The following is an 11,418-nucleotide window of genomic DNA, read 5'->3' as shown; positions in this document are numbered from 1 at the left end:
CAGAGGCCTCGCTAATCTAATTCCTGAAGACATGCAGTTCAACACATCACATGCTGGTCTTGCAATCTGTTGATCTGCAACAAGCACTGATACTGATCTTGCCAGGACTAGAAGGCATGATCACGGAAGATCATAGGGTTTGTGTTGCCAAAATATCATTCTACCTGTTGTCTCTATCTATGCAGGAATGAGTCCATATGATCTCCTGGCCAGGAAAATGGTAACTGAGCTAAACGCAGTGATTCTCTCTGTAGAGTAAGTATATTATATACACTGTACACTGCACCGATAGGTTGGGCGTCTGTGTGTGACAAAGTAGTTTGCACATCTGCGTGATGTTCATTCATTCATTCATTCATTCATTCATTCATTCATCTTATGTTCTTCTGGTTACGGCTCATGGTCGTGCTGGGTCCCAGCTGTCAACAGGCAAACGGCATGGTACACCCTGAACGAGTCGCCAGCTCATCGCAGGGCCACATGAAGGACAGACAGCCATACACACACACCACACACACACACACACATTCACACCTACGGACAATTTAGAGTGACCAGTTAACCTCAGCATGTTTTTGGAGGTGGGAGGAAGTCGGAGAACCTGGAGAGAACCCACACAGACACGAGGAGAACATGCAAATTCCACCAAAAAAACCCAGCCTAGCTCAGAATTGAACCTGGGACCTACTGCATCCCCATGTCACCCATCAGCATGATATTACAGAATCTACTCTGAAACACATATGAATGATGTCTGACATATAACATGGCGTCTCCTATAAATTAACTAATAACCATATAGTCCTATTGTTGTCCTGTGTTTCTTTCCACCCTTCACATTCTAATTTGTGTCCTGACATGCTTTTCCTAGCTGGTCCATCTGGTCCATTTGGTCCATTTGGTCCATTTCACTTCACAGCTAGCTCCAACACTGCCTCTCATTAGAACTCTGTTGGCGTTGTTAAACTTCAGCATTAGCTAGGTCAGCACTCACACTTTCTGTGTGGTTAAAGTGGTTGTGCAAACTGACAATTTTCTTTTTTTGACAGTGTGTGATAGAGTGTGTACGGGGCTGTTATACTATCAAGCCCTTCGAAGTATGAAGTCAGTATGGAGTACAAGCTTTTCACTAAAAGCATCCCAGCTTTGCTCACTGATTGAAATTCAAATACAATTTGAAAAAAAAATCATCATCCCTCTGCAGAGGTTTTCACATGAGGCTAGGTTTGTTTTCCTCTGTGTTAAAAGGGTTTCCTTTTAAAGGAACGTTCTCAGCGAAATGCGTCTTGGAAACCTGACTTCTGGTGGTTTTTATGGTGTGTTTATGTGTCAATACATAGCCTCATAGATGGACGAAACACTGACAATGTCTCTTTTCATGCTTTGCGTTTTCTGATACCGTCTTGCCCCTGCTCATCACTTCCCTGTACCATATGAGGACGTATATCGTGTGGTCAAACACTTTCTTCGGAGAGAGGTGCTGCCCAGTTCTCTGTGGAACCAGGGCGCATTGCAGTTTCTGGAGACAGTGCTGGGGGGAAACTTGGCAGCTGCAGTCTCCCAACAGGTGCTGAATGTATTGTTTCTGTGACAGTTTTTGAATGTTAATAATTGAAGCAGTAAATTCAAGCGTTATTCAAAGGTCCCATCATTCTCACCATTGAATCGCAGAGAAGCTGAGTTTCTCTTGGAAGAGACGTCTTTCTGCATTTCTCCAATCAGCGTGGAGCTCAGCTGCATTCTGTGCCGTCACATAGAAGCTGGGCTTCAACCGGTGTGAATGTTGAGTCCTGCTGCAGGATTGTATGACGTTCCATCAGACGACAAGATAAACAGCTGATTGTAAACTAACTAGTCACAGAGAGGAACGTAAATTGAATGTTAATGAAGCATGACATATTTGACCATTTATTTCATGACACTTTAGAGGAAGCTGAGCTTCCTTGTAGTCTTAGCAATCACCACTGATTCCTGTGTCTTTAGATGATACAATAGACATTGTATGCACATGTAAATTTGCAAAGAGATTGTCTGAGTCCTTATTTTCAGACTCAAGCAGGTGTATTTACTGGTCTGTGCACATATTCACAGCTGCATTGTGAACGTATTCATTTCTAGATGAATCTTAGAACATAATAACCTTCATGCTTCACCCACAAAAGCACACAAAAGAATTTTCAACACTATTTTCTTCAGAGAGGGTTCGTGAGGAAGCAGAGATGATTTTTTAAACCGTCATGTTGATGGAATCTGAGATGAAATCTAGAAATCTAGAAATTTGAAGGAGCTACATGCATGTACATTCACACTTTGTTGTTTGCGTAAGAGAACAAGCTGACGATCTCAGTACAGACCTAATGAAACTAGTGAAAGCTCCTGGGGATACAGACCAAGACACTGAATGTCAAATCACCCATGAAGAGAGTTCAGCAGTATTTACTCAGTCTGTATCAGATGGGAAGAGAACACCGCATCCCTCCCCTTCTCACCGTAGAGGGACTGCAGCGTGCTTACCGACCATCTCTGTCTGCTCTGAAGACTGCAACGTGTCAGCCAAGGCTGAGAGAAGAGTGGTGAGGCAGTGAGATCATCAGACTTCACTGCCTTCAATCCAGAATGTGTCACATGACCACTGCCTGACCAGAGCTCAGAACATGACCAAAGACCAAACCCACCTGCTCTGGAGACTGTTGTCCTCTGCTGGTCTCTGGAAGGAGGTTCTGCGGCATATGGTTCAGCACGTTCTGCAACACGGTCATTCCATACGGCATCAGATGCTGCCACCCCTGAATTCTAAAGCCCCCACCTCACTGTTCTGCTATCCAATGATACTGACATCACCATAGACTGAAATCCCCCAAAGCCTGCAGGTTGCTGATGTGGCAGCTCCTCATTAACAGCGACGTGCACAGACGTTTTGGGTGGAACCGCTGACGGCCTTATTACAGCAGTGTGATGTGATATTTGAAAAACAAACAACACCACAGAAAACACACGACAAACACATGTTTTATGTAATGGCATATTTATTTCAACATCTTAATGTTTATAACATATTGTTCCAAACTGGCAACAGCAGAATCTAACGTGAGGTGCAAAGGCCAGGTCAGTAGAACTCACCACAGCAGACTGTTACCTGTAACTTTAGTTCCCTGTGACAGAGCCCTGTTCAGCAGACACATTTTAATATGGTATTATTTAACATTGACAAAGTTTTTATTATAGCCTATTCATGTAAATACAAGATTACTGCAAGTGTTGTAACATAGAAATAACTTTAAAATACTATATTTTGCTAATACAGCTTCATGCCTGATTTCGTTCCATCATGTTGACAAAATAAATCAGGGAGAGCTTTTAAGATATCTCAACAAAATTAGTGGAAAACGCATTAAACAAACCTGACTCTGACCTTTCTGTCTCCTCATCCTCCTTCGATGGCTGCGTTATCCAGCAGAGCAGAGAGCTGCTCCCTATCTAGCTATCGTTGAACAGGGCACCGGCTTGGTCCAGAGGGCAACGGCAACGGGCAAGTGTGCTAGCACCACCTGGGGTCTTATTAAGATCTAACATAAATAATGGTCCATGTGTTTGATAAAATATTAAATGCAAAGTGCATGTACAGTATTTAAAACTCTTTTCAAATGAAACATGAATGAAAGGTTGTATAAACATCCCAATGTCATTGTCAGTGTCAAGTCAGCATGTATTTATGTCTTAAAGCTTCACTGCAGTTGTTTATGGAACCTGGAGATTCGATTACTGGTGCTTTTTTTGGACGTTGGACCTTGTCCCTAGCCTGGACAACCACAGCCATGTCTAGAAAGATGGAGGGTCTGGCTTTCTGAACTCAAGGGGCGGCATCAACGGATGCATTTCAAAATATGCTGCACGCAATGGGATAGTGTCACGACCATGTAATCAGAGTGAAGGAAGCAAGGCAAAGTGACCTTCATTGTCTTTGTTGACTCTGACATCAAAATGTCACTCAGATTTGAGTCAGGTGGAAAGGATTCTCAAGGCAAACTATTATTTGACCATTCTATGTTGTACTGTAGTAGGTATTCTGATTAGCATCCACTATCAGAGCGTGCAAAGCTCTTCGCCTCAAGCGAGTGTGTAAATGGGAAGCATGTTAACTATAAGGTGCATAATGTTGTTCAAATTCTTGTATCCATCCTGGAACAGCCATACTGTGACCATCGTCACAAGCTTTGACTTTATAGAAACTGGAAGAGGTTCATTGAAGAGACATGAATAGAATATTATGGTGCTGATGCATTTTATGGATGTACTGTATGTGTCAATGAGAGTTGTTCTCTGTATGGCAAAAAAAATCGTTTATTGTTTATTGAAAAAATTGGGAACCTCTCTCTTTACAGTTACAGAAAGACCCTGCACAGGAAGTTCAGTTGAAGGCCCAAGCACTCATCTACCCTGTGCTGCAGGCTCTGGATCTCAACACACCCTCCTATCAGCAGAACCAGGACATGCCCATTTTACCCCGCACCCTCATGGTACGCTTCTGGAGCGAATACTTCACCAGCGACAAGGCCCTTTTCAGAGCATGATGGCAATACCCACAACAACCCTGAGTCATCAAGCCTTCTGAAATTTGTGAATTGGAGTGCCTTCCTGCCAGAAATGTTCCATCGAAAATACAACTACAGCACTCCTGCTGTGGTGCAAGGAGTAGCAGAGCAGGCTGTTGGGATGGATAGACTTTCCCAATCTTTTGCCGACCAAGAGCATCACCTCTGCTGGTTCCAGACATTGCCTTACGCTCTCTTCCCAAGGCTTACATACTAACATGTGAGTATGATGTCCTCCGAGATGATGGGATCATGTACACACGTCTCCGTGCTGCTGGTGTTGAGGTGACACACGAACACTATGACACAGGGTTTCATGGAGCGTTGATGTTTACTGTGTGGCCAACTGACTTTCTGATTGCACGCCGCATGACAGACAACTATGTGAAATGGCTCAAAGAAAACTTGTAGAGAGAGATGTGACCAACACTACTTACGTCTTTTTCCAACCATGCACCAGTGTACAGCCAGGTGCCATTGATCTGTTTGGTGTTCAACATTTGATCTGATTTGGTCTCTAATTATCAAAATATTTTCTTCACAGGCAAAAGACTCTTTCTTTAAAAGAAAATAAAAACATGCATTTGCCTCCCTACATATTAGGTGTTTAGAACCTGGCAGGTGACAGCTTCCCACCTGTTTGTCAAACTCTGGGCAGTTTTCACCATGGTAAAATACTGCTAGATTATGTTGATCGTGGTCATGATGTGGATAGCGGTGGTGCAGGTGGGGGCTTCTGCAGAGACACCATAAACTCAAACATAGTCTGAAGTGCCCTCTTGTGGGCCAAATTAAGCCATATTCAGATCAAACGACTTTTTTTTTTTAGTATTATTTTGCATTTTATAATGCATAGAAGTTGTAAAGTTAAGATGCACCCCAGTTTGGGGAAAAATAAAGTATTACACATGATTTACAAGTATAAAGTACAATGTAAATATACCATCTTCATCCCTTTTTAAAGGCTCCATACTACTTTGGCAACATCTATGAATGATATATAGGCACTTGCTAAGACGCATTCCACACAGGGTGTATTTATAAGCTATGAAAACTCCAACCATTCATCATGGTCATATCAATATATGTGTTTAATTGATTGTGATGTAGCAATATGGTGATGAGAGGGAGCGTGTGCAAAGGGGAACGTGGGGGGTCGTCTTACACGGGCGACTTCATGTTTGGAGCATGAGTTCAATGTATAGTGTAAATGACCTCTAACCTCTATGTTTTGTCTCACAGAGTATAGCCTTGCCTCTTTATTGTGATGTAAGCAGTTGCTGCTTTGTTGCTGTTAGTTTAGTCAGGACAAGCGCCGGTTTTGTGCTGACACTGCACAATACATGCAAAGTCATGTCAGGTGGCTTGGAACCATTCACTTATCTCTTTGTTTGTTTGACCTTTAACTTCTCTGTACATGGTTTGAAAATGCCCCCTCCCTGTCGTTGAATGTGACTGGGTTGCCGTATTGTTTTGTTTCGATTGCTGAGAACCCAGCTCGCGGGTTATTTCCAGTTTTCTTTTCCTACTAGCTACATTTTTTTCAAAAACAATTTCCAAACTGCTTTAAACAGTGACTGTTGTTCAAGACACCTGGGTGCATTTGTAACTGTAAATACTTCTTTTTTGTCTCTATTTTTAATTAGCTGACAATAAATTGTATTTACCTCTCAGTACAGTTTTTAGTAATGTGATAAGAAAACAGAATAAAGCGTAGATTTAAGGGGAAAGAGGGAGTGAAGTGTCCCCTGGCAATGGGCGTATTTTGAATCCTTCAAAGACCAAATCCACTGAGGTCCCACGGATGTGAAGCAGTCACCTTTGAATGACTTTAGGATTTGTACCCTTAAACAAACCCCAGGACAGAGGAAAAAACTGTCCTTGATATTAAAGAGGATGATTCATGAGTGTGGACAATCCATAACATGAACATTTCAAAGACTGTGCTACACTAACCTGTATGTAAACTGTCCACTGATATTGTCTGCAGGTACTGCTGGAACCCCTTTGTGATGGAAAATATTCCCACAAATGGTAGATATGTTCAGGAATTTCTGAAGGGATAATAACTGCAACGTGAAATGGATTAAGACATATGACTGTTCAAACTGTATGTTATTATCTACAATGGTTTCGGATGGATTATACTTACATACAGTATGGAATGTAGAGAATTCTGAGCGTTTTCTGAAAATCTTGATAACCACTATAATCCAATGCTGTTTCACTTGGCCTCACTGCCTAAACCATTATGTACTATTATGTCACAGTATCACATCATATGGACCACAAGCTTAAAGCAGCTACAAGTTGTTGTATACTGAATACATAGTTGTGTCAGTGTAATACTGGTGCTTCCCGATGACCTGAACCAGGCACATAGCAGATTCTCCATTCCTATAAAAGAGGATTGAATGAAGAACAATGAACACCATCATTTAGCGGTTGGAGAAAACTGCAGCAATGTACAGCAGAGTTGACATTTGAGGTCCCATGCATCGGGTCGACACTCTACAGACACACACTCTGTCTGGTCTGTGTGACAGTTCACAACTTTGGGCCCTTAACCCCCTTTGAGGTCCACATATGCACCGGCACATTTCTATTAATATTTCAGTCTATTCTGGCTGATGAATGTTGCTCCAGATATTGCCAGATTCATTCTCTATATCCTCCGTGGTTCATAGCTGCAGTTGGCCAGTAAGTGGCCGATGGACCGATCTGTTTTTTTTTTCTGAAACTAACCAATGAGCATTCTAGAACCACTGAGAACCCACCCTCCCTGTCAGAGATATGGCTGAGTTCACCTTCACAAGGCTCATCTCAGAGAAAATAGCATTATACCAGTTATGAACAACTTGTCATATTAGCGTCTGCTCTCTGTCCCTTCTGTCACCAGAGCCTGTTCTCTCTCAGGTCCCTGCCTGCACATATGTCCAAACCATTTCCTTTTCTGTCTTTCATTTACTTTTATTTTCGTCCTATATTCTGTGTCGTTTAGAATAGTGTGTCTTCCCTGTTTGTTCACCTTCACCTCTTCATGTGCCAGTGCCTGCCTCCGCCTCCCTATCCACTATTATAACATGCAGACATCTGTTATGCCCCCTTTACCAAACACTAACAAATTATGTTACGTTTTACTACCCCCTATCCTCTGGCAAGGGAATGTAAATGAAACTTCTTGGATGCTGGGAACAGCTTACGTATGGAGGGTAGGCATGTGCAGGCATACGGTTACATAGAGAAAATCCTTAGGATGGACCTTTGCATCCAACTGAAGTAAAGATGATGAGGAGGAGAGCAGAGATACGTGATATTTAAAGAGCCTGTAACCCGACAACAGCATAAACGGATGAAGCGGCATCAATAACACAGAAGTGGAAGTGAAAGCGTGGGATAAATGGGGTGTGCCACAAATTCCCTGGGTGTCCAGACAGGGTCTTTGTTATGTGCTTTTTACCCAAATTACACTGCTTAAAACATCAAAACACAATATTTGAAGATGCATGGGGACCTCAAATGTCATACTCAGTGAGATGAACTTCAACTCTGTTTTCACATTGCTGCAGTTTTCTCCAACTGCTAAATGACTGTATGCATCCCTTCTGTCAGCTTCATTCAATCCTCCGATGGAGAATCTGTGTACCTGGTGTGAACTGTATATTCAGTATACAACAATCAGTCGCTGTTTTAAGCTTTGTGGTCCATATGAAGTGATACTGTAATGTAATAGTACATGAAGGTTTAGGCAGGGAGGCCAAGTGAAACAGCAGTGGACTGTGATTAAATGTTGTAACTAGAAAAATAAAAATCACCTCAACAGTGCATCTCCTTTGACCATTAGAAGGCCCTAGTGCAAACAAGCTTACAGAAAATAATTGACATAAATAATGTCATTAACATCACTGAATAATTGCATTGCTGCCAAACATGTGTAAGCGTCACAGCACTACTCCAGTGTTGCCTTTTCAATTATCAGTTGATGGCGTCAAGCACCTTCACTGTAACAACTGGCTGATCTTCACAATGTGCATTTGACACAGGGCCTGCAGCATATTTTGGAAACAATGCTTCCAATGTTGGTCCGCCTTAGAAAGCACATGATACACTGCTGAGAGACATGTGAGACAAAGTCGGGGTAATAGATTTTTTTTTCTTTCTTTTTTTCCAAACAGGCAAAGTAAGCTAGGAGAATGTGCGTGTCGTGTCCTTAGGAGAGGTAATACAAATCAGTCCGTGGTTTGTTTGGTTAAATGAATATAGATTTAAAAGTAATCTGTCTGCATTCCTGTGCTTTAGTTTTGTTTGGACTTGCTCCAGTTGAGGCCAACTTTGGTGCAATAATACAAATCCATTTTATTGAGCTTATGTTGTTCATCCATGCAGTAATTGGAGCAGACCCTGCTCGATATCATCCCTCTGCATTCCTTTCTCACAACTTGTGAATCAGCCCATCAAAGGTCACAAGCGTGACCCCTGCTGAGTTCACCCCTTCCACTATCTGTTCCAAAGAACACCTTCGTAAAGATGGCGCAGAGAACCAAGAATCAACACTTAACATCCTGAGTTTAGTGTTTAGTGTTTTAATTCACTCTGTGGGTATCAGATGAAAAACAGACATGTTGTAGTGAGAAGAATCTCACTCCACGGCTGATGACTCCAAATGCTCCAAACCCCAAATTCCGAAGCGGAATTGTGAGAGACTGAGATTCCTTTGTTTCAATTCTAACCTAACAAATATTATAAGTATGAAACGTGTTATGCGTCTCATGTTAAGGTTATGTACTACTCATATGAGAAGAAAATCACTAATTTACAACTAGTTTACTAGAGGTTGATATCAGAGTTGCCGACGTTTCGATTTTTACTATTCTACAGTGTTATACAACGTTGTATTTATGACGACACACTCTAATGCAGTACTTCAGACATGAGAGACAGGGTGACATGTGTAATACCACTGTGTCTTTGCTGACATTGTTATTTTAATTTGTCTAGTTCTAGTATCCTTGAACCATGTGATCTTCTTGCAGATCCTGAATCTTCATCATCATCAAAAATCATTTATAATTAGTTACACCAGGATACTTAGGCTTTAAACTCATGATACATCATGTGCCAGTAATCAAGAGGAGTTCATTCATGGGGTTTGGTGAAAGTTATTCTCAGCACATAAGATCAGTCATTCGATCTAAAGCACCGATGTGTGTCTCTTGATGCTGGTGCAGGCACCAAGCTTGCCAGTGGTAAAGTACAACTAGTATCACCTTCTCTAGGCCGCAACTGTTTTCTCATGAACAAAAAGAACACACAAAACAAAAGAAGACAAGCAAAAGGAGCGAGTGAATGAGAAGTTTAACTTTTTACTTTTTAATAAAGTTCTGTAACCTTGCTCCTACAAAATTCTTAAAGTTTGTGGTGCATGTTCGTCAACTTAGTCTTTGTTTTCTTTCTTCATAACCAAGTTGTGCTTCTTAAACTTAAGTTTTAGTGCCTGGGGTTAAACAATGTTTTCACACGTTTATTCTCAAGACTACAACCAGAAAAACACTTCGGTTGTAGCATCTTACTACAGTCTTACTTGGCTTCTTTTCCTTTGTACAAGTTGTAGATTGTTTCAGAGGATCCTGAACGCCGAGCCAACATATCAGTCCTCTTAAGAAAACAAGAAAAAGTCTTGTGACATCATTACAAGAACTTTTGACCAAATCTGACCCACCCGCAGTCCAAACTGCACCTGAAGCCTCCAGTGCCATCAGCCAAGGCTATCGGCAGCACCGATCATCTGGAGATCAAGTCATTCAACGACTTGGACATTCAAAGGACCACGTTGGAGATGTCTCGTGCAGAATCCAGCATTGTTTTCCGTCGCAGCCTCCACTCTTGAAGTCAAGTAGGCTGTTACATCTCTGGGCTTCTCATAAGAATTGATATCCAAAGTCCATTCACGCATCTGAGCCAGTTCACACACACACACACACACACACACACACACACACACTTTCTGCTCATCAGCAGAATTCATCACACAATAGGTCATTAGTTGATTGATAATTGATCAATAACTTTCTCGTATCACCATCACCCAGCATCTTATATTCTTTTGCTTTCTGTCTGTTCTTTTGTTTGACACGAGCCATTTAATTTCAAATATCCCCTGTATGATATAATATACAGTATGATGTAATGATATAATGTGTTGATGATGTGTTGATCATTGACATAAAGGATCGTGGCTTTTCCTTCGATCAGTGAAGAACACAAACGTTTTTAAAACGTCAGCCAATAGAAATCTGATCAGACAGTACTGCCCTGGCAAACCCAACTCATAAAGAATAGAAAAGAGCAGCAATTTCTCTGCTTCAGGCCAAAATTAACCTGAGATGGTGAAAAATATTTATTTTCATATCAGATTTGGATATGCTGTTTCACTGTTTAATTTCATGTTCCTTTTTAAAATATAATTCTCAGTGTTTTCATTAGTATGTTCAGAAATTTGCCTGTAACTGAAGCAGATTTTCTGTCAAATCATTTGACTTCATCACTCTTACTTCTTTGATGTTTTAAAATATAATAGAAACATGTTTTCATTCAGCTTTCATTCAGCATGAGAGTGCACTCTGGTGGTAAACCTTAGCAACCAGCAATTTTCACATGAGCAACTGCTGCCTACAGCGTATCTAGTCAGAACAGTTCCACAGTGATGTATATAATCCATCCTGGTCACATGATGTGATGATTAGAAAAAATGTGCAAAAAAGTATTTACATTGTACATTTGCAGCGTTTTCAGATAATTTCATGAACTCAATTAAGAGGGGGATTTA

General features: G+C 41.3%; 1 protein-coding gene across 1 annotated transcript; it reads left to right on the top strand.

Annotated features, from left to right (window-relative positions):
* The first annotated feature begins 199 nt into the window (after positions 1-199).
* Positions 200-5,003, top strand: LOC144739691 (arylacetamide deacetylase-like). The gene is given in 7 exon segments (XM_078622614.1): positions 200-255; positions 1,396-1,478; positions 1,481-1,533; positions 1,535-1,567; positions 4,383-4,567; positions 4,569-4,738; positions 4,741-5,003. Coding segments are annotated over 7 exon segments (825 nt in total). The 5' UTR covers positions 200-217.
* The last annotated feature ends 6,415 nt before the right edge of the window (positions 5,004-11,418 follow it).

Source organism: Lampetra planeri, unplaced genomic scaffold (genome assembly GCF_965212315.1).
Source record: "Lampetra planeri unplaced genomic scaffold, kcLamPlan1.2.h2 scaffold_1657, whole genome shotgun sequence".
In the NCBI taxonomy this organism is placed as follows: Eukaryota; Metazoa; Chordata; class Hyperoartia; order Petromyzontiformes; family Petromyzontidae; genus Lampetra; species Lampetra planeri.
Note: the sequence above shows the minus strand (reverse complement) of the source record. Positions and strands in the feature narration are given on the sequence as shown.